This window comes from Brienomyrus brachyistius, chromosome 16 (genome assembly GCF_023856365.1).
Source record: "Brienomyrus brachyistius isolate T26 chromosome 16, BBRACH_0.4, whole genome shotgun sequence".
NCBI lineage: Eukaryota > Metazoa > Chordata > Actinopteri > Osteoglossiformes > Mormyridae > Brienomyrus > Brienomyrus brachyistius.
The window spans coordinates 23831142-23854315 of NC_064548.1; the positions used below are offsets into that span (position 1 = coordinate 23831142).

Here is a 23174-nt window from a genome sequence, read left to right on the forward strand (position 1 = left end):
CTAGTTAGCCATAAATAATGCACCTGCCTATTAAATGGCTAGGTGTTTAATGAGAGCTCCTCTCATACACAGCATCCATAGTGCATGCACAAGCCGCTGCACCGAGAGAAAGATGAGAACAAAACAATGGTATTTGTATTGAATTAAAACCTCATTTGAGTGAGCTTCCTTTGTGCCGTATATTGAGTGGGTGTCTAGGAGGTGCTCTTTCGGCTCATTTTCTTCTTTGTTGCAGTTCCTGGAAGTATATAGTGCAGCGCTTGGCAGACCGAGGCGACGCAGTGGCAGGGATGAGACGAGGCAACAAGTTTCAAGAAGATGGCTCTTCAATGATAGCTCTTCGAGGGTCTAACACAAATGTAAATCACACTTCGAACCGCACATGTCCTAGTGGCCGGGTGTAGCCACCAGTGCATATATGGTGATGGGGGGAGCCGCCCTCTGGTGAGTACTGGCAAGGCTGAGGAGACCAGGAGGCTGGCAGATGCTGGGCTGCTGGTGGGTGCTGGCATTGCAGGTCCCCTTTGGCCCCTTCCCCTTACACAGCTTAGAGGGAACCTGCTGCCCCTCCTGTTCCCCAGATCGAGTGGCCTGGCACAGCAGCTCCAAGTCCAGATGATACAGGCCACACTGCTCCTCCAACTCATGGCATTCCTCAGCCAGCTGGGCTTCCAGAGTGAAGCACGCCCCCTCATGGTTAAGCAGTGTATCATCCTCGGTCTCCGGCCCCAGGCGACCGCACTCCTAGCAGGCTAGCTGCTTGCGCAGCTTCTCCAAGGAGCACCGCCCCTTCTCCAGGCCTCCAAGCTGCGACACACCTCCCCGTAGCCGAGTAGCGAAGCTTCAGCTAACTCGGCCTACTGCCTCTGGCTCTCACGCACTTGCTTGCCAACTCTCACACATCTGGCGTGGACAATCATGCTTTCAGACTCTTATGCTCATGAGATTCTATAGCAAATCTGCATTATTCCATTATAAAATTAGCTACAAATATAACTGACACGTATACAAGTTGATTCAAGAATTATTGCCCTCTTCACCTGGGATTTTCTAAATTGAATCTCAGACATGTTGTATTGTTCAAGACAAAAAACAGACGCCAGTAACCAGGAAGCTGATTTAAGCTACCTCTGCACTCTGCATTAGGTTAGTTGTAAAAATCAGATCACCAGATGCATTTCCTTTAGGCCAAGTTTCTCCTATATTTCCTCATGAACTCGTCTGTATATGTCGCGCATGTGATTAAAATAGAACGACGGACCATGAGGGCTGGGGAGTGTCTTGATGCGAGTTGCTTGGATACTATGGTAAAAATAACCAACGTTGGGTTTTACGCTCTTTTTAGACATTAATCTCAGGCACACGTCACGAGCTAAACCCATGTAGATTCCTGTGTATTTAAATCATAATCTCAAGCTGAGATGTTCTCCAAAGGGACCTGCTAAATCTGGAGTAAACTTGGTGGTCTCCTAACCGAGCAGACCCAGATGGGTCACGCTGTATTTCATGTTAGCGATGGGAGGCATGATAAGTGGCTTTTAAATAGCAAATATTTGCTAACCCCTTCGGACATTTTGCCGTTAATCGGACTGGACGAGCTGTTACTGCAATGTGTGTCTCAAGGAAATGAAAACTATTACAAAATCACTTAGGAGTATCATTCACCTGACACATAAACAGATGAGGTGGCGTAACATTGTTAAATAATGCAGGTCGTTAATAATGCCGGCAGATAATAATACAACACTAAAAGAGTGTAAACATTATGCTGCCGTTATCCACAGCCATCTTGCATGTTCGTTTGCTGCAGCTTTTTATAAGTGGGTGTTTGCAGTTTGGCTGGACTTTCGAGTATCTTCGTTCAGCATATGCAAACAGACAGGAGGCTGTCGTTCCTGCTTCTTAAAGGTCTCCCGTTCCTTAAATGAGGCACAACTTACAAAAAGAAATATTTACGGGGAAAAAAATGAGTCATGAAAAAATCCATAAATATCTGAGTAAAGTATACCTCACAGATTATTTATTGGAAAGAAGCTGGCTTTGTAATTAATACTGCAGAAATCGCAAATCGTTTGAATGCACTCCAAAGAAACATAACGCTACATAGAATCGCATGGAATTCCCCGGCCCAAATATGGGCCTATTAAAACATAATTCCGTTTAATTTATTTGAAAGAGTTTTGGATATTGCGTAACGGCTGTCACTGCATCTGAAAATTGGAGAGTGTGAAGATTTCTTTCATGTGGCCTCAAGTACCGAGGTGCATTTCTATAAAATGAGGCCATTTAGAGTTCTGGGGTTACACAGGAAGGGGTTTTGAATCCTGTGTTGCTATTAGGCAAATAAGCTGAACAAAAATAATTAAGGAATCTGTGACTCATCCTCAACCTGAAATAATGCTCGGAAAACAGTAAAAAATTCCCAGAGGATTGTTGTGAGCCAAACGTGGTCTGTACCTCGAAATGGATATCCAGGGGTCACCCTGTCTTAAATTGATAATCGTACTGCTTGTCCACATTCAAGACTGATGATTGGCTAGTGATGTGCGACCAATCAGCACCGAGAGAGCCGGCCCATCTGGGGTCAACAGGTTCACAGCCAGTGCCGCAGGGCAGTGCTGTCCTCAGAGCCTAAGTCACATGGGCTCCGCACTGTTATGTCACATGGTACCATGATGTAACTCGCATTAAACTGCTCTTGTGAACTTCTGTCTTTCATCTCATATGTGGTCTTTTTGTTTCATCTGTATTGTCTCCTACAAGTCCACTGAAAAAATATATAGAAAAATTAAGACAATGGGTTTTTGTCAAGTCTCCGCCTGGGTCACATGTGTGTGGAGTTTGCATGTTCTCCCCATGTCGTCGTGGGGTTTCCTCCGGGTACTCCGGTTTCCCCCCACAGTCCAAAAATATGCTGAGGCTAATTGGAGTTGCTAAATTGCCCTTAGGTGTGCATGTGTGAGTGAACGGTGTGTGAGTGTGCCCTGCGATGGGCTGGCCCCCCATCCTGGGTTGCTCCCTGCCTCGTGCCCATTGATTCCGGGATAGGCTCCGGACCCCCTGGGACCCAGGAGGATAAGCGGTTTGGAAAATGTATGGATGGTTTTTGTCACCGGAGTCCCCACATTGTCACTGGTATCATGGCCATGAAACGGACCAGTGAAAAAACAAAATCCTTGTAAAGGACCATTTGGGTTATGCCACGGAACCACGACCGAAAATGCTCAGCAGAAGTGACAAGATCCATAAATTGGGAGAAGTTTTTTTTGTTTTTGGTGAAACACAAATTTTTTGACCTTGTACTACAAAAATATGCAAGGTGGATGGATGGATGGATGGATGGATGGAAACTAAAATAAAACATCAAATATAATTGGTAGTGTAAATATGGTTTGAAATCGAACAGACTAGAGCTCAAGGAACTGAATATACATTCAGATGGTCTGTAATGATGGTGAAAAGTGGGCCTTGAAGCCCACTGTGGGCCAGATTACTTTGTGCTGTTTATAACAGGGAAAACAGGAGCTATGCAATCAATGAGAAGGGAGTTAAACCTTGTCAATCACTGGCAGCATGTGCTAATCCCACCGCCCTCTTCTGTGTCCCACGACTTATGCAACTTGCAGATCAACATCCGCAAGCAGTTTTTGCTCTGCGACATCTGGCCAGCGTGACAGCACATCCCTCCCCTCGTCACGCTCGTTAATTGCAAAAAGCGGGTTGGCTCTGTGCTCGGTGGCTCCACTTCGCTGGTGCCTGTGTTCACAGTACCGGGCTGTGATATGATTAAGGCCTGTGTGTGTATTTATTTAAAGCAACAATCCTGCTTTGAGTGGACAATTGCTGTTGACAGTCTGGGAGATAATGATGTTTCCTTATGTCTGAAGTCAGTGATGCAATTAAAACGCCGTGCATGTTTTTCGATTTCTGGAAAACTTTCAGGGTCAAGACTCATGAGTTCGAGAAGCTTAGCAGACCTAAAGCAATCAGAAGTACCATCCTGTGGACCACACATCCGTTTTCCATACTACTTCTATCTGAAGTAGGCATATACTACCTCTGTTGACATTAGTACTCTGTTACTTTGTTGCAAATTCCATTTTAATGCATATTGCTTCTTGGGCTAACTAGAAGCTGCCTTCTGTAAAAAGGCATTCTGCTTTTCCATCTGGATTATTTAGCAGGGTCACCGCCCAGATTTCGCGAAGCATGCAACGCGATATTGGACCATCCTGATCTGAGATGTGAAGCAGATTGTCTTCTGCTTGAAATGAAATATGAAATCAGTCTGTGATTGAAGGGTGAGAAGGTGACAGGAGAGAAGGGAATGCAAAATGCGTGTGTGTGTGTCTGTGTGTGTGTGTCTGTGTGTGTGTGAGTGTGTGTGTGTCTGTGTGTGTGTCTGTGTGTATGTGAGTGTGTGTGTTTGTGTGTGTGTGTGTGTCTGTGTGTCTGTGTGTGTGTGAGTGTGTGTGTGTGTGTGTTTGTGTGTGTGTGTGAGTGTGAAACAAAACCCACGTTTACATGCCATTTTGAGCGGCGCACCTCCATTTCCAGAACGTATAGCCAATGATAGGAGAATAGCCAAATAAAATACTCTAAAGCACTTTACTGATTGAAAGCAATTCTAGAACTTTCCAATGAGTGGTGTAATGCTGAAGGTGCAGGAGACCTACGCGAAAAAATGAAAGTGGACTCAAAAGTTACTTAATGCCTGTGAATTTAAGCTAAGAGTTTAATGCATAAATAACTGTTTTTTTTATTTTTGATTCTTTTCTTGTTTGGGAGTCATTTGTAGCAGGAACCTCATGGTGTTGACTACCTCGGCGTAATCACCACCTGTGTCTGCCTCTCGTCGCAGAAGAACCGGATACCGAGTCGATGGGAGTCCTGCTCATTATCTCACAGTGTTTGAGGCTCTTCCAAAAGTACAGAGCTCCATCCATCCATCTCTGCTTCATTTTCTCCTTTCTGTTATGCAAAACCAATACTGCGATCTTCAGCTTCTGTGTCCCTTTCTCAACATGCCTGTTATGCATGGAACTGATGTCCAGTTCAGGTGGTAATTTGGTCACTGCCAGGGTCATATAAAATTGAACCTGGAAGATATAAATAAAATGAAATATTTGCATGGTTACCTTGGGCTTTTCCTAAAGGTGTGGTTTATCGCTATAAATTTCAAGCAATAAGAAGGAGAGCATTAGAACATATGATCTACCAAACTAGCAACCATTTTTTTTTTACTTGAAAGGTGATTTTTAAATTTTCCTCAGACGTTAAAAATAGCGTTAGCTATCGAGGTAGCTGTTCTGGGGTTGCACACAGCGATACAAAACTAAATTTATATTGGTTCATAGCTGAGCGGTTACTAAAAATGAAACCCGTCGAGGAGCTAGTGCTTGGTGTTCCTTCAGTTTTGATGGTTATTTAATTTTAAATGTTCAGTGAATAAAAATATCTTTGCGTTAAAATGCATTTTAAAACTTGCAAAATGTGAGAAAACATGCAAGCAAAAAATCTAGCATTGTCGTCATCTTGTGTGAAAAGTGAGAAAGTCTGACATACGTTGCCAGTTGATAGAGAATTAAAACATTATTCAGTGTGATCAGTGCAAATGTACCACATTTTCAGTGCTGTTATAAATAGTCTGACTTGTGCTACTCTGTCAAAACCCTGCAATCCTGAAACTTCATTTAATACAGGCCTCGGGAGTTGCAAAAACACACCAATTTATCACATTCTGTCGGAAAAATATGGTCGCAGTGGCATCACTGCATTAAAAACTAATTACGGAATACTCAATAGCGGGACGCCGCGGGGTGGGTCAGCGAGGACTTCATTATTCAGGCTACCGGCGTGCCTTGTAACGCGCCACTAGTACGTCTGATCTGTAGTTTAATGTGTCGGACGTCTTACCATGGTCTGTGTATGTGTGTGCGTGTGTTTGTGTTTGTGTGTGTGTTTCCAGATATATGTTACATTGTGGGGACCCAATGACCCCACAATGTAATAAATACCCTGTAATTTTGCCTTTGTGGGAACCATTTTTCAGGTCCTCACAAAGATCTGGCGAATGCAATCGAAAAACTAGAAATGCCAAAAATCTCATATTTTGTTTGGTTACTTATGGTTAAGGTTAGGGCTGGGTTATGGTTAAGGTTGTCATAGTTGGGATTAGGGTTTTGCCCATAGAAATGAATAGAGTCCCCACAAAGATATAATTACAAACTCTACAGCAAAACAGTCTCCTGGAGCCATACCTACACCAAAGGCTTCCCCACGTGGTCCACCTGCTGCTGGAAGAGACCACAAGGAGGGACTGGTGACTTGGCAGAGAGGGGAGAGCGACTCTCTAGTTCAGAGATCTCTTCAATTGCGCATGGTGGGGTCACCCACAATTTTGCCGAGCCATGAGGGAAGAATCGCCCCCCCCGTGCCTTTATTACGGCATAAACACCATCAGCACATTCAGCTGCTCGGCACCCTGAGATGGTGCAGAAGATCCAGAAGATGGTGGCAGCAGGTGTCATTCAGCAGTGCAATAGTGCAAAGGCTGCACAGGAAGTCCTGGTTCAGGGAAGGCACTGATGATGCACTAAATCACATAACCTGATCAATGTAGTTCAGCTCCATAAACCTCCAAAGTGATACTGACAGGTCCAACTGGGCCCAAATACCCAACCCAAGACTGCATTCCCCATTGCTCAGGGTCTGGCTTTGGCCATATGTAATGTCCTAGCCACATTCAAAAGGATGATGCAGAAAGTCTCACGGAGCTGAGGCAGCATCCACCTGGGCAATGTGCTCACCCACGTTGACCAGTGATCAGCAACTTGCGCACCATGTTCCCTGTCATCCACGATACTGACTTGCGATTCAACCCCTGGAAGTTCTCCGTCTCGCAGTTCAAGACGGAGTTCCTGATTCATGTAGTCAACGGTGAGGACGTCCCTCATGTTCCCTACAGTTCATATCAGATAGTGCCAGCCCTCCAAACCACTCCACTGTGGTCCGAAGCCCCCATGAGAGCTGCACTCGTCCAGGCGCCAGTGCTGGAGAACACTAACCCATAACTCCCCTTCATCATCTACATGGACGCCCATAACGAGGGTCTCTGTGGAGCTTCTGTGATCCCAAGAGACAGCTAGGGCACTGGCTGGCGGTCCTACAGAGGTTCTGACTTTGAGGTCCAGCACTGGCCAGAAAGACCCTCTCGTCACCCCCACAGGACAGCCAGCTGCTGTCACTGCCTCCACGCCGCTGCTGAATAAAGACGGAGCTCCTTTATTAAAGCAACCACATACTCGCCACGACACTAAGATTTGCTAAAATGATACAACGGAACTTGGAACAAATAGTATTTTTTTTTAAAAAAAAAAAACGATTGAATTTTTCCAACATTTTTATTTTCCATGAACATTATAGTTATTTGCCCACAAACGGAAATATATAATTGTTAATTTGTTTGACGGGACTTGGCGTGCTTCTCCATTTTACTCCTATTAACACATATAAATTTAGTGATCCATATTTCAAATAGCAGGTCTTGTAACAATAACAGTAAAATCTCATCTTAAATTTGGGATTGTGCCTGGGTAACTACTCAACGCTGTGATACCCAAACGACAGTCAATCCTAAACTGGGCAGTAATTTTGTTCAATAACCAAAGATCCAAGCAATACTTGCCGTATAAATTCTAATTATGAGTCTGCTGAAATTAATCAAATAACTATTTCGGCTTGATTAAATTATTATTGCTGTGTTAATTATGACAAGGTAACACCTGTGCTCAGTGATCCTTCCCACTGAGGGTTGTGGCAGTGACACTGCCCGCGTGTCTTCTCGGTTGCGATCAGTAATTGCCAGCGTCCTTGTCATACTTGGAGTTTCAGCTGCCGTGTGAAAGTGTCACATTGCTGCGAAATGGCAGGTTTCGCGAGTTTGTTGGAACGGGGATCTGTGGGCAGCGCATAATATCTACCATACATGGCCCATACTTAGTTATTTTGGAGGATTAGCCTATGTTGGAGCCCGCTAAATGTAGACAGCAGAAAGTGAGGGACAGACCAGCAGAGAAAAAAGTCTGCAAGAAAAAAGTTTGCAAGAGCGGACCGAGTACGAAAAGGAAATATTCAGTGGACGCTAGAAAATCTTCAGAGTAACATATTTTGCATTGCACGGAAAGATGAACGTATACCTTATAGCAACAAATTTCTAATTTTGGTAATTATTTAAATGTTCATAGATGGAATCTAAGGGCTGCATTGTCGTGGTGTCCTAAAGCAATACATTTGGCATAACGTGGTCGGTATTTTAAGTCGTCTCGTCACTCGCATCCCGTCGGCTGGCCGCAAGTCTCGAGCATGATAGGTGGTCCTCAGAAAACCGTGTGTCAATTAGCCACAAGACTGCTCAACTGGATGGGCTTTTCGCGGCTTCAAAAAGCATGAAATTTCTATCAAAATCAACGAGTGCCGGGCCCAACTTTCCAAAACATGCTTCAGCCATTTGGAAAATAAGGTGATTAGCAATGATCTGACTTAGATGGCATTTGAATACAACCGTGGTGACATTTTAGATCGGTCTCCCGCTTGCTGTGCGCCAGTTTTCTCGTGTCTCCGCTGCTGCTGGGTGAACGCGTGCGGTTAAAAGAACAAGGCCGTTCAATAGAAGATGGATAAACACGCCCGAAGTGTAGGGGCGGGGTGACGGAGCCTATAGACTTATTAGCAGGGAGATGGAATGAAATACCCCCAACAAAAGAACATGTACATCTTTGGGAATGTTGCAAATATATGACAGCTTTTGTTATATATTTAACCACTGTCTTGAACATACAATACCGTTTGAGTTGCGAAAACCGTAAGCGCCCATAAATATGAGCTGAAATGTCACTGGTAATTAAGTCGTGGAAGCATCGTCAGTTTTAACCATGATAGTATTTAAAACAAATAACATTGTCAGTTTCCAAATTAACAATTTGTGCAAATTGTTCATTATTTTAAAACACAATATGAAACTTTAATGACATCCCCTCGTGTGATTTAATTTAATTACATCGATTAAAAACATCAACAATAAATGCATTGACGGTGGTTTCCGCTGATGCAATCGCTGCAAAAGTTAATTAATAATAATAAAAAAGATTTAAACTGAATTCTAATATGCATTTATTAAAAAGCGACAGGGTACATAACTTCATTACATTTCATCATCCGTGCAATAATATATTATTAGTAACAAAGGCCGTAGTTGCTGAACCTGTGCCACGCTTAAATCGAAGGAAACGTTGTCCTTGCATATTAATGAAAATGCGAGAAAAATTAACCACGTTTCAACATTTAGGACACCTAAATGGGGAAAAAACATCAGTATGAATCAGCGTTTTAGTGAACATTAAAGAGAAACTTAAGTCAAATTATTTGAGGTTTCGAACGATTTCAATTGTTCTCATAACAGCTGTAATTTCATTTCTGAGCTTTTGTCCGTTGAACCGTATAACATTCTCAATAGATAAGGTTTAGTCATGAGAAAAAAAAAGAAAAATGAATCCCATGAAAATAACTTCCAATTAGTATCTCAAAGCGTCCGATCTCGCCGATACTCAGGTTCCAGGGTTTTCTGTCAAAGTCAGCATTTCACACGGGATCCCAGGTGCCGTCGGTTTCCTCACTGGATCGCCAAGCTGGGTCGGCACTCGGTCCCGGGATCCAGAAGTAGCGTGAGCTAATACGCACCCACTATGACAGCCTCAACCTCTTTGGATGGTCTCCTGTCCGTTACCAGAAAGTTGATCATTCCCTCCGATTTTATTAGTAAGTTGCATCCCAGGAAGAAGATGCCGAAGACCACCGTCAGGGAGAGGACGCACATGACAGCGATTTGAACAACCCTCATGATGAAGAGACTTCGCTCATCTGGTGCAGCTGCAACAAAGCCGTCATCGGTCACTACAGATGAGAAGTTACAGCACTTGAAAATCCCGTCGCTTCTGTTGGAAAACAGTCCAGTGTCCGTTTCATTGAACGCAGTAGAATTCATCTCTGCCCACTTTCATGAAGCCGAAGACAGAAACAGGTGGGTACGTACTTTAAAAAAAAACTCATGAAATCCACATTCTAATATTGGCTGAACTGCAGCGAATCATCAACTGAAACATAAGCGATGGATGTTTCTTACTTCGTGCGGTACAGCGTGTACGGCCAACTTTGGCATCATCCCAGGCAACTCGTGGCTATATACCTGGCTGGGTGAAACCATTTCGGCTGGGAGGAGCCTGCATCACGTTTGCAGACACGCCGGGTCCGTGTGAACAGCGCCCCTCTCAGGGCAAAGCAGTGCGCGAAACCCCAGTCCCTTCGATTGTCTTCAGGCTGCTCATTTTTGTAAAATTAAAAAAATGTACATTTTAGAAAGCCAAAATAAATCAAATACTGAAACGATCATTTAAAATTCATTTTCATGCATAGTAGTAAATTTAACTTTAAAATAATATAAAACATAATACAGTTGACTGTTTGTCTTATTGAACAAAATTGTTATTTCTGACGTTGGAAACTAAATAAGTTAAAAGGAACACCCCCGTCACTTTAGGTGCGGAATATCCCCGCTAATGTGAAAATTTGCGAATAATACTTGTCCCGCCCCCCAACCTCAGCCCATAACAACCAGCTAACCTGCACGATAACATAAAGTCTATTTATTACCACTTTACAAACAAGCAGTACTGCACTGTACACTTTGATTGTCAATATGTTTCCCATCTAGACCTTTTTATAAATCCTCTAATTGATGCCCCTGTATGTGCAAAGTTACTACTGTATGCACTGGGAGCGCTACGTTTTGAACCCGCTATTAAAATTTCTTTTAAATAAAGATATCGTAGGCCTATGCGATTACACTAACAAATATTACATTACACTAATTGACCCACTGATATATTATGCAGTTTTATGCGATCCAAATCATTTTCAGTAGGCCTGTTTATATATTTTGGCTTATGTAACCTGGCAGGTTCCTGCCATCTTTAGGCAACCTCCAAATTGTTCACGGCCAAGTCGCGAATAACCGAAACGTCGAATGTCAGATTCGCGAATTGGGAGAGGTGATTGTATCCTATATTTATAAATTTTACTCCCGGCAAAAAACACCCAAAAAGGTGGTGGTCATAAGCGACTAAACACTGATGCAATTTTGCTGAATATACATTATTGAAGAAAATATATACACAGCTGATCTAAAGATCACGAAAATGAGCGTGTCATTGGGGGACCTGAAAGCAAGACGTCCTGAAGAAAAGCCATCTACACACGCCCAGAACTCGGCGACTTCACAGCGCCGATTAATAATGCTCTACTGACATCTGGTGGACAAAACGTTTCATAGCGGTGCTATTGTTCGTATAGGACCATATCGTTTCTTCTTATTGACACCTTTTTATTTCAGAAACTGCATGTTAGTGATTTATGCTCCTTCCTCGTGGATGTCGCGGACAGTTTTTGCTTAATATAACACATTATGGTTAAAGTGAAGTCTTTAACTATTTATGTATTTAGGTATTTTATGTCAAATTTGTTCTACGTGGATCTAGATTATTCCATTTCTGCTGCAACTTATTCCAGTAAGAAAACAACAACACTTTGGCCGTTGTTTATGCAAAAATGCAGTTTATGTTGGTTATGGAAACTTTATAAAAGCGACACGTCATTGATCTCTTGTGGGGACACACAGACACACACAGTATATAAGTAAGAGGAAGCTTTGTAGTGAAGGGCAACCACAACGCCCATCAAGCTGGGGGTTAGGGGCCTTGCTTAAGGGGGTAAACGTCAACCTTTCGATCACAGGCACAGAGGTTTAGCCCGCTGTGCCACACACTGCCCTTTGCAAATGTTTTTAAACGACTAGCATACTAATCTTTCTATATGTCACATGGGGTGATGTGTTCCTCAGTGGGTTAAGGGTCTCTGTATGTGTCCAGAAGGTTATGGGTTGTAATCCCGTGACTGGCAGTGGAATCATATCACCACTTTTGAGCAAGTCTTTAATCTTTAATCACTGGATACTAACTGACCCTGTGCTCGGATTCCAGTCTTTCCTCACTTTTAAGTCCCCTTGGACAAAAGGTTCTGCTAAATAAATAAATTAACATTATTCAGTGTCTGGGTGTTGACAACAGCTGCTGGTCAGCTAACTCCAAGTTTTGCTTCATGATGTGCATGCAAATGCATGTTATATTCACTTCTGGCAACATGGAAGAATTATGTAATTAATGATTCATTTAAAAATTATATATGAAAAATGTGACGGTATTTATAAAATCTGACAATCATCCATTTGTTCTCACACAGCAGTAGATGCTGGCGTGAAGGACAGAAAGCACATTATAGCTTTGTGAGTAATTCGTGATGTCAGGGTCATTGATGTATACGACTACGGTAATAGGAAGTTTAAAAAAATCTTTAAACTTAAATCTAAAAACACACTGGGATGTATTGTTAAAAAGTAAAGACTGAAATTTCGATGGGGCCTAACATAGGTGTTGCTGAGAATTAAATGTTTAGTTTGAATTTCTGTATTATTTATGATAAAAGCCCTATAGCTTTGGGGCATAGGGCAGAAGAATTTCTTATCAGAATGAATCCGGAGCTTGGGGTTCGGTCACGTCCCAGACGGCCTGAAGGGGGCACTCGTGTGCCCACTAAAAAATACCGTTGGCAGTCGGGAAGGTGATTTTTTTTGGAAGATAAACCACACAAATGAACGGACTCAGCCTGTACTTCTCAAGTAAAAATGAACGGATATTCGTACTTAATAGGAATATTGTATTTCCCATTGTCCATTTGAAGGTGTGTAAGAACATCATGTCTATGTTACACCTGAACATGTACTCTAGCTACATTAAGCCGCAGACTGCAATTTAAATTCTCATTCATTGCAAGAGAGAAATTTTAGATGCTGCCTAATAAAAATGTCATATCAGGTTAACAGGATAAAGGCTATGAAGGTGCATAGTGCTAAGACATTGTGATTGATAGAAAACAGGGACGGTCTGCTGGTGTTTTATTCCTTCATATGAGAGAACGGATACATGTCAGATACACTTAGCAGCAAATCTAAAGAAGAACTCAGTTCTGGGATTAGCCATAGTTGATGAATCAGAATGGATTTTCTTTGCTGTTTCGGCCACTATCTGCCCATGTTTTTGAAAAGTCTGGCTCGAGTTCCCCACAACTGTCAGAAAGGTGTCATCTTTTTTTACCTGACTCATCAGAAGTGATATTTCAGTAGGATGTACAAGTTGGTGTCTCATTAAAACACCCAGGCATGACTTATTGGTGGATATCTGCACGATAGCTGTACGGGTGTATCAAGCAAGTAGGCAGAAATATATTTCATGGTGGGTAACTCTTTATATTTATTGCCGCCTGGCAGAGGGACCTCTGGAATTTTGCTTACGTTGGGGGGTCTCATCCATGGATTCCGCCAACCGGGGGGCAGAAGTACGAGGTGGGGTAATTTTACTAGATGTCTGATTCGTAATAAAACAATTCCGGGAGCGGGTTTGGGGATTCAAATCCGATATTTTATTAAGTGGCTGCCTGCCGTAAATATTCGTGCGTCTGACCTCAGTTTTACTACCTTTTTGATCGGCATGGTAGGATAGGAAATATGTGCCTTCTGCCCCCTGGTGGCTGATATGGCTAAGCGCCATCTCTGCCCACAGTGAATAATTAAAGCCGTAACCTGCTAACCCAGTCACCAGAGCAAGCATTGGGGTCATTATTCCCTCAGTGGGTATTAAATCACCACTAATAAAACATCCATACGAACACGCTGACGTACGGCTGACGTAGAAGCAATTGCTGTTTCAGTGACACAATTTTGTGTATTAATCACAGCCCTGACCGGGATAAGGGGTTAGTCGACTGATCTATGGATTGTTGTATTTTAATCCCATAATGAATTAAATTCAAAAGGAAATAATCGGATAATAGCTGTCTTATTTACTGGGGTAGCTCGAATGAAATATTTAACTGATGGATTCATTTGAAGCCATGCAAGTTGGGGCATAAGGCGATTTCTATGCATATTTTTCGGTATTCTATAACTTTCTTTCATGCATGTACCGAAAGTATTTCTTTGGTTTGTGTTTTGAAGTAGGCTAGTGCTGGTGGGCTCAATGACCTTCCCTAATATGCAAATCTCGCCATTTGGCCAGTCAGAGATGTCATTCTACTATCTGAACACAGATGACTGAAAAAAATTCCCGGAGGACCCCAGGAATCGCACTATTCATGTCAACTCGAAATGAACCGGTCTGTAGATGTACAGAAAAAGGACAGATGTGTTTTTTTTTCCTGACAGCTACTTGGAATAAACTTCGGAAGGAAATCGCCATTTAGATAGCGAGTCCCTAATTCTGCAAAAGATGGAAGTATACTGTACCAGTAGACTGGACGCATCTTAGACGTACCCACATATTTCAATGGATCACTGAGTTTAAGGACGCATCATAATTTAGAAACAAATACATTTACCAGACGCCAGTTCTGCTCTGGTGAGGCATTGATTGGCAAAGGTGGAAACCAATAAAGCGCCGGAGAAGGCGTACAGATGAGCTGCTTTCGGAGCACAGGAGGGCATGTCTCCGGCTTCTAGTTCAATTCCATCAGAAATCAAGGGGGACGTCAAGGCAAAAATTGCCTCCACTCCAGACTGCACAGGCAACATCGATCACACACCGCTTTACAGAAGAGAAGACGGACTGTAAGGTGTTTCCACCAGCTTCTGTTAACAGCATGCTTTTTATTCGCTTCTGAAATGAAACAGTATATCCACCGCTGTATACCCGTTAGTATAGCAGACGCATCTAATTTGATGTGTTTACGGTTTTTTGGTTGCATTCGTTGTAAATTCCGTCATTTATAGTTTATTGAATTTAAACGTATGCAATCGGAAGACGGTACAGTAATTCATCACCGTGTTTCTCAAATATCCTGTTAAGCGAGTCCTGAATCCTAGTGTAACTCTATAAGCGGTATTATAAATTGTACGGTTGTATAGACGGGAGTTAGCGGCAGTGCATGTTTAGTGGGGATTGCCTGCATTATTATTTACAGGTTTTGATGTTTGCGTTGGCTTAGTGTTAGTAAATTTGATGTCGAATGTCTCCGGGTTCACGAGTAACCGTATTATTTCATAGGTATTAAAAGTCATGACAACGCTGTCGGAGCGCCATTGTATCCTGCAGCTTTAAGTTTGGACCGGAGGGGCTTTTCTGCCAACGTGCATTTGTCTGTGCATAGTTTATTCGGCTTTTTTTTTATAATGTCGGTCTTATTACTGGCGTTGAGATTTTGGTATTCGGCAGTGAGAATCAGGCCTTATCGAAGACTGCGTTGCGCTCAGTTGGATGACAGGCAGACTGACTTCATGATTATGCACCTTTCATGGTTTAATTACTAGCGGATACAAGCAAAAAGGGCAAAATCGCACTCATGTTTCTTCTGGTTTAAACATTGCTCCCTCATTCATCCGGAGAAGTTATTAAATTCCACATTGCAGGCATGTTTACCTGCAGTCCGTAATATCTTAATGGTGGAGATAACATTAAAGGGGTGGGTGAAGTGCAGTTACTGTATGAGAAAACTGTAACCAAACGTGGTGATCATTTGTGAAACAAGAGGGGAAATTAACGCTAGTCAAAAAAGTCAAGGATTTCTTGAAGTTCATTTTGAAATCGTGTCCGCTCTTATTAACACTATAATTCAGTGACACTATAGCGGACACACTGGCGTAATTCCCTTGACCGGTTCAGACTCCTAAAACAAGTCGATGAGACTCGCAAGCTTCCCGCAGCGGTAACGGTGGGGAAACTGGAGAAGTGATGGCCCTGGATCGGTCTGACGGGGAATTAAAAGCCTGCGAGTGGGCAGCATCCCGCCGTCGTTCTCCATCTTATTCATCGCTCCATTGCATGACGTATTTCAGTCGCTTCACAGTTATCCAGGGCAGCTCGAAGGACTGACACTAATTCGATCTCAGGCATCTTTTACAGTACTCTAATATCAGCCTTATCCATCAATAATCAAATCTGAACCTGCAGTTTTTTAGTGCCAAGTCCAGGGTGTAACAGTTGTGTCCTGCCAGCTTGCCCCATGAACTGACTGGGACACATCATTCCCAATTAAGCACTCGGTATTCCTGTTGCTAGGGATACCCAGCTCAGAGGTACCAAAAGATTAAATGCCTAGTTTTGTTCCTTTCTGCCATCATCTGTGTGTTTTTCTGTTGATCTGGGAAATTCCACATCACTCTGGGCAGAAGCATATTGTTACAGCACTGACTCTGCAAAAGATGGATTTGCACAGAATTTCATTACTGTTCCAGTGATCTTATACAGAATACTTCGTAGCTTGTTATTAATTACCTTGGCTACAGAAAATGTCTGTTTCTGACACTATTACAGCCTTTTCAATAGCCTGTGCTGTTGCGTATGAACAAGACGGATAACTTTATATAATAATTTGTATTTTTTTTAATCTGGCTTTAATTTGGCTGTTTAATAAGATCTGCTGGTCAGTCTTTCCTTGTGGTCCTGAAATCCAGGCACACAGGAAATTGTGTGTTTGCAGTAATCGCTCCCTCTGCATATCCCGCTGCCCCAACGTTACGTTTATATACGTTTAGAGCCCATCTTAAACCACACAATTCTTTGGCCATTAACTCTGCATTGTTACAGTAGTTGTACAGGAAATGGGTGTGTGTTATTTCGATTGTACAGCACTTTGTTCCACTGCCGTTGTGTGAAATGTGCTTTAGAAATGATTTAAGATCCAGTGCTTTAGTGCAGGGTAGTAGTAAGTGGATGGTCTCCAATCTTGCAGGTGGTTTTGTTTAGTCCTTCTCAGGAGACTCCACCAGCAGGTCTGGTGGTAACCAAACTGGTGCAGATCACACTGCAGGTAGCTGGGTGGCTTTGGGGGCCCCGGCCACCTGCCCGCGATGGCCTCTTCTCCATCTTCCCCACCGTGCTCCTGTGATGGCCTCTTCTCCATCGTGCACCTGTGATGGCCTCTTCTCCATCGTGCACCTGTGATGGCCTCTTCTCCATCGTGCACCTGTGATGGCCTGTTCTCCATCGTGCACCTGTGATGGCCTGTTCTCCATCGTGCTCCTGTGATGGCCTCTTCTCCATCGTGCTCCTGTGATGGCCTGTTCTCCATCGTGCTCCTGTGATGGCCTGTTCTCCATCGTGCTCCTGTGATGGCCTGTTCTCCATCTTCTCCATCGTGCTCCTGTGATGGCCTGTTCTCCATCGTGCTCCTGTGATGGCCTGTTCTCCATCTTCTCCATCGTGCTCCTGTGATGGCCTGTTCTCCATCGTGCTCCTGTGATGGCCTGTTCTCCATCTTCTCCATCGTGCTCCTGTGATGGCCTGTTCTCCATCGTGCTCCTGTGATGGCCTGTTCTCCATCTTCTGCATCATGCTCCTGTGATGGCCTCTTCTCCATCGTGCTCCTGCGATGGCCTGTTCTCCATCTTCTCCATCGTGCTCCTGCGATGGCCTCTTCTCCATCTTCTCCATCGTGCTCCTGCGATGGCCTCTTCTCCATCTTCTCCATCGTGCTCCTGTGATGGCCTGTTCTCCATCTTCTCCATCATGCTCCTGTGATGGCCTCTTCTCCATCGTGCTCCTGTGATGGCCTCTTCTCCATCTTCTCCATTGTGCTCCTGTGATGGCCTCTTTTCCATCGTGCTCCTGTGATGGCCTGTTCTCCATCTTCTCCATCGTGCGCCTGTGATGGTCTCTCCTCCATCATGCTCCTGTGATGGCCTCTTCTCCATCGTGCTCCTGTGATGGCCTGCTCTCCATCTTCTCCATCATGCTCCTGTGATGGCCTCTTCTCGATGGAGATATCAGAGGCATGAATATCTCTCAGGGAGGACTCTGTACAGGCTCATCAAAGCGAACAGAGCCCAATTTTCTCAGTGGCTTTCAGACAGTATCTCACTCCATGGAGGAGGCGTAGTGTGGGGTGGGGGGATCTGTGAGTATGAACTGATTACTACCAGTGGCTTGTACTAAGAAGTGGGGTTACTGGTTTATCAGGGTAACGTCAGATTTAAGGTAGTCTGGGCAAAATGTAAGTGAACAAATATGAAGTCCATTTAAACTGTGGTACCTTAAATCCGACAAGTTACCCCGATAAGCCAGTACACCCGCTTTGTAGTACTGGCCACTGGTCTCATAAATGTCTCGTTGAGATGCATTTGTTGTTGGTGAGCAGATGTGTTTATACAGCTCTCAGTACGTACTGGTCCACAAGGGAATCCTCAAGTGCTCAGTGCTCAGTGGTGGCTGTTGGGCCTAATTTTTATCTTGCTGTATTTTTTTAAGAGAGAGAGAGAGAGGCCAGCATGACTGGCAGCGGAAAACAGAGTGAGAAGCAGGATGCACACTGGGGGAGAGTGATAAAGAGAGGAAGCTGCCTTACACCTCTATGAGGAGCTTCGGACATATTTAAGATTTAAGGAGGAGCAGTTCTGGAAAGACGTGGGGGAGGAGGGGGTGGGGAAAAGCATCTGGGCCTCTTAAGTCCCCTTTATCTCCTGGGTCTTGGTTGTTTGGAGACCAGACACTAGGCGTCCACAGAAACTTTATAGTCATCTGGTAGCTGAGCTCGTTAGTATAATTTATCTCCTGTCAGGGACACTATAAACCTGTACTGCCTTAATCTTTAACCTAAAGCTTCAGCTTTGGTTTGCCTACCGGCTTCAGGGACAGTAGCTTCCGCGAGAACCGGACCGGCACATCACAGCAGGCTGTTCCCGACGCCCTAGAGGTGTCACTCATTTTATACTTTTGTTCCCATCATCTTCTAACAGTTTTTTAACATCCTGCGACTGCTAATATGTGCTATTGATCAGCAGAGGCTGTCTGTCACATGAGAGAAGCAGTTTTACTAATTGAGAGATGCAGGACAATAAATTCATTGGACTGTTTATTACCTGTCAACCCTTTCATTCCTTTTTCTAATTGGTCTCATAAAAGCTCTCAGGAATAAACATTGTACTGGAAACCATAAAGCTCCTTGAGAGGTTTATCATTTTAAATCGGTCATAGAGGGACAGTGTGTTTTATGTTAATGGACATTTCAGAGGCATATCCCGCTCCTTTGGGGCTTCGTCTTTATCAAGGTGTGTCTGCAGCAGGCAGTGACTCACTGGCCTCCCTCGGCTTTCTTTCGCTAATTCGGCGCGGCGCGTAGGGCGGAAGGCGTATGCGCTCTCCCCAGGAGAATCGGGCCGGGTCCTGCAGGAGTTCACCAGCCCTGGCGGGGCTGACGCATCTTATTGAACCCGAAGGCAGGGAACGGCACCGCGCAGAACACCGTGGGCAGGAGTGACGAGCCGCTTCACAGAAACGGCCGTCGCCGCTGTCTCCGGCAGCGAGGGAAATGAGGCCAGGAAAAGCAAGCGGTCATTGGGTGGGATTATCGTACGATGTCAGTGACCTGCAGGTTTAACTTGCCCTAGACAGTGATTAACCACGCACAGTAATCTGACCAGCCGTGTGCCTTTCAAAGCCTCATCTCTGCCATCACTAGCTGTCATCCAGAGCTGCTACTATGTGGGCTAAAGCAGATATAAATATTTTTATTCAGTCTAAAAGCTTGAATATCTGCGTTCAGTGAGTTCTCTGGTTGCTTCTTGGGGGCTCTGTTGATCTGTACATGATTTGCTTCCATCCATACCTGCTTTTTTCCCCATCGTCCACTCTAGGGCGATGATGTTCCTGAGATCCTCAAGCTGCACAGCCCTGCCGCAGCTGCCAACGTTATCTCCGCAACACGCCTCCTCTGGAGCCTGCCCTCTTCTCCGGGCGGGTCAGCACTGACCCCCCCCCCCCCAATAGGCTGCCAAGCCATGCGTCGGCTGGTCTACTGCAAGGTGGTGCTGACCACCTCGCTGGCGTGGGTGCTGGTGGATGTGCTGCTGCTGCTCTACTTCAGCGAGTGCAACAAATGTGACGAACACAAGGACCGCTCCCTGCTGCCAGCCCTGCGAGGTCAGTGGGGTTACACGCCCGTGACTTTTACCTTGGGTTTATGGTAAAAACTTGAAAATTCCATGCCCAGACCACCAGCAATCTTTCAACAAGATCAGCATGAAAAAAAACGTTAAGAAACCGCAATATAAGTCATTTATATGAACTCGCAATGTATGTGCAATGAATGTCTGGTTTCCATATCAAGGGCCATTATTTGGTCTTCCAGGTGTTACTGGACAGTGGACCGAAATGTAAACAGCCTTGTTTTAAACCACAGTGGGGCATGTGACCATGGTACTGACCAAGTAGGAAAACACCTCCTTGTAACTTGGCTAAGAGCTATTACACTTTTACAACTGAGGTTCCCACCTAATCCATGTCAAGAAGGACACTTTGAGCTACTTTATCTTTTACAAACAACATTAAATCTGAAAGCGTCCTGTGTTCATCTGAATAGTTCAGTTCACAATAACATTAGTGACACATGCGTGAAATCTGAGTCCTCTTGATTGAAATCCTGTCCTAGCTCAAAGTGCCCTCCCTGACATGGAACCCTTAGGTAACTCCGTAGATTCATGTTTGCCTTTCCTTTGGTTTGCCTCGCCTGTATCATGCTGCCCCCAGAGCATGCTGGGAGTCGTAGTCTTCCATTTTTGTGACACATCGGCTTTGTTGAAATGACTTTGTGGTTCTTGTGGGCCGTGGCATGTCGAAATACACATTCTGCTTAGGATTTTGAGACAAGCCGAGTCTGTCCAAGCCGGCTTTGATGTTGCTGCTGTATCATCCTGTTGATCTGAAGGACAGGGAACATGTCTGCCTGAGACTCGTGACATGCTGCCTGGGAACACGGTCGGGCTCTCTCTGCGGCCTCTGTCGGGCTCTCCCTCTGCTGCCTCAGTCGGGCTCTCTCCCTGCGGCCTCTGTCGGGCTCTCTCCCTGCGGCCTCGGTCGGGCTCTCTCCCTGCGGCCTCGGTCGGGCTCTCTCCCTGCGGCCTCGGTCGGGCTCTCTCTCCCTGCGGCCTCTGTCGGGCTCTCTCTCCCTGCGGCCTCTGTCGGGCTCTCTCTCCCTGCGGCCTCTGTCGGGCTCTCTCTCCCTGCGGCCTCTGTCGGGCTCTCTCTCCCTGCGGCCTCTGTCGGGCTCTCTCTCCCTGCGGCCTCGGTCGGGCTCTCTCTCCCTGCGGCCTCGGTCGGGCTCTCTCTCCCTGCGGCCTCGGTCGGGCTCTCTCTCCCTGCGGCCTCGGTCGGGCTCTCTCTCCCTGCGGCCTCGGTCGGGCTCTCTCTCCCTGCGGCCTCGGTCGGGCTCTCTCTCCCTGCGGCCTCGGTCGGGCTCTCCCCGTGCGGCCTCTGTCGGGCTCTCCCCCTGCGGCCTCTGTCGGGCTCTCTCCCCCTGCGGCCTCTGTCGGGCTCTCTCCCCCTGCGGCCTCTGTCGGGCTCTCTCTCCCTGCGGCCTCGGTGCTGCTGACGTCAGGAGTTGGAATCAGATCTGTCACTTTCCAGTCACTTTCCGGTTCTTTCTCCCTCCTCTGAGATTTTCGCTCTGAGTTAGTCCCCCCCCCCAGCGTTTGAATACTGTCACTCAAATCCCCTGCAGTTATAGTTCTTTTGCCCCAATTCGATAGGATTAGGTGATACATATTGTTGCTGTAGGTAGCAATGCAGCCTCCATGGCTCTTTATTTGACTGACTGCCTTTTTGACTTCATCCAGTCTTTTGGTGTTTCTCAATACCAAGAACGCAAAGATCGTACTTGTGGTTTTAGCAAGAGCGGCCTTTTGATCTTGCCTCCCAAAAACAAACTCGGTGTGCAATGAATCATGGAATTGGTCTAGTTTGCCGAGGATACAACCAATGTATCTTTAACAGTTGGGGTACGGCAAGAATCACATCCTGGGATTTATACCACCCTCTGTACTTCTGTTGTTAGTATTGGAACTGGTCTTCAGCGATGGAAGATGACGTGAAACAGGTACACAAGAATACAAGGAACTGTCCATTATGCTTATTGAGAAGCACCCTCTGTGCGTGCAGTTTACATGTATAAATATGCGATGAGATGAACTGGTGTTTCTGAATGGCAGATTATGTTTGTGTGCATGTGGTCACTCCCTGCCATCGACGGGCCTCTCGTCCAGGGCGTCCCCAGCCACGTGCCCTCGCGGTTGGAAGACTTGTTTTTTCTTGAGTGACGATCCTCACTACTGGTCCGGGAGGGTCACAGGGTTGCTGTTTATAACGCCCCTCTTGCCATCAGGGAAGTGAGTAGCAGTTAAGAAGGTCAGTGATTTGTGCGATTCCCTGGTCTTCCCCCCCCACATCCATCTGCGGTAAATAGGATGCCATATGGTAACATAAGCAGCTTTCAAGGTTAGCGTGGACGATAAAACCTGTCAGCCAATGAACCAACTGGGATGTTGGGGCTCTCCATTAACGGCGATCTCTCCAGGTCCTTCGCCGGGTCGCACAGAGTCATTGACATGCGCAATTTTACTTTTACCCCCTAAATCCAAGTTTGAACGTAGGACAAGTGAGACTGGCTTTCTGTGCTGAGACACGGTGGAGTGTAAATATGTCTCTCTAAGCTTTCTGGAATTAGATTGGCAGATGAGCCCTAAGTAGCAAGTCTACCCAGCAAAGACTGGATTAGGTGGTCGACTGTCTGTGTGCTGTGCCATGTAGGACTCCTGCAGTCACTTGACAGTGACCTTTTTGAAGTTTTGCCAAAAGTCTCATTCTTTGTGGTAATAAGGAACTAAACAGCTTCATATTGAGGGTGGAAATGCAACGCATGAGCTTGTGCTGTGAGGTTGGATGGCTGGTTGCCTCTGTAAATCCTTCCTTTTGCGAGCCCATCATCTCTGTCCGGGCAGGTGATACAAGGGTTCAGGAAAGACCTGTTATTTTTGGGTTGCTGGTTGAATCTTTAGTAGAGGCCTTTCTCTTTTGTTCTTTGAAGTTTTGCTCCAGTTAACCATCTTGTAGAATACTTAGGCATACCAGTGACCGCGTGCCTTGTTCCTGTGTGAAGCATGTCTGTCTGCCTTGATTGTAGTCTCTTGTGGAATAATGGTTAATAACTTCATCCTGGGGCCTCCAGCGAGTCTTCTGAGATGACCC

At 45.1% G+C, this 23174-nt stretch overlaps 2 protein-coding genes across 4 annotated transcripts in view; one reads left to right on the forward strand and one right to left on the reverse strand.

Moving 5' to 3' along the window:
- Window positions 1–9154: 9154 nt before the first annotated feature.
- Window positions 9155–10233, reverse strand: LOC125710192 (protein reprimo A). The gene has a single exon (XM_048979626.1). The coding sequence runs from the start codon at window positions 10040–10042 to the stop codon at window positions 9728–9730; it is 315 nt and encodes a 104-aa protein (XP_048835583.1). The 5' UTR covers window positions 10043–10233; the 3' UTR covers window positions 9155–9727.
- A 4174-nt stretch (window positions 10234–14407) lies between these two features.
- LOC125710191 (polypeptide N-acetylgalactosaminyltransferase 13-like) overlaps window positions 14408–23174 on the forward strand; it is a 31952-nt gene continuing 23185 nt past the window's right edge. The window contains exons 1-2 of one of the 3 annotated variants that reach the window (XM_048979625.1): window positions 14408–14775; window positions 19790–20075. In XM_048979625.1, coding sequence (XP_048835582.1) covers window positions 19934–20075 — 142 coding nt within the window. In that variant the 5' untranslated portion in view covers window positions 14408–14775; window positions 19790–19933. The remainder of the gene's footprint in view (window positions 14776–19789; window positions 20076–23174) is intronic. The other 2 variants (XM_048979623.1, XM_048979624.1) reach the window with 2 other exon arrangements.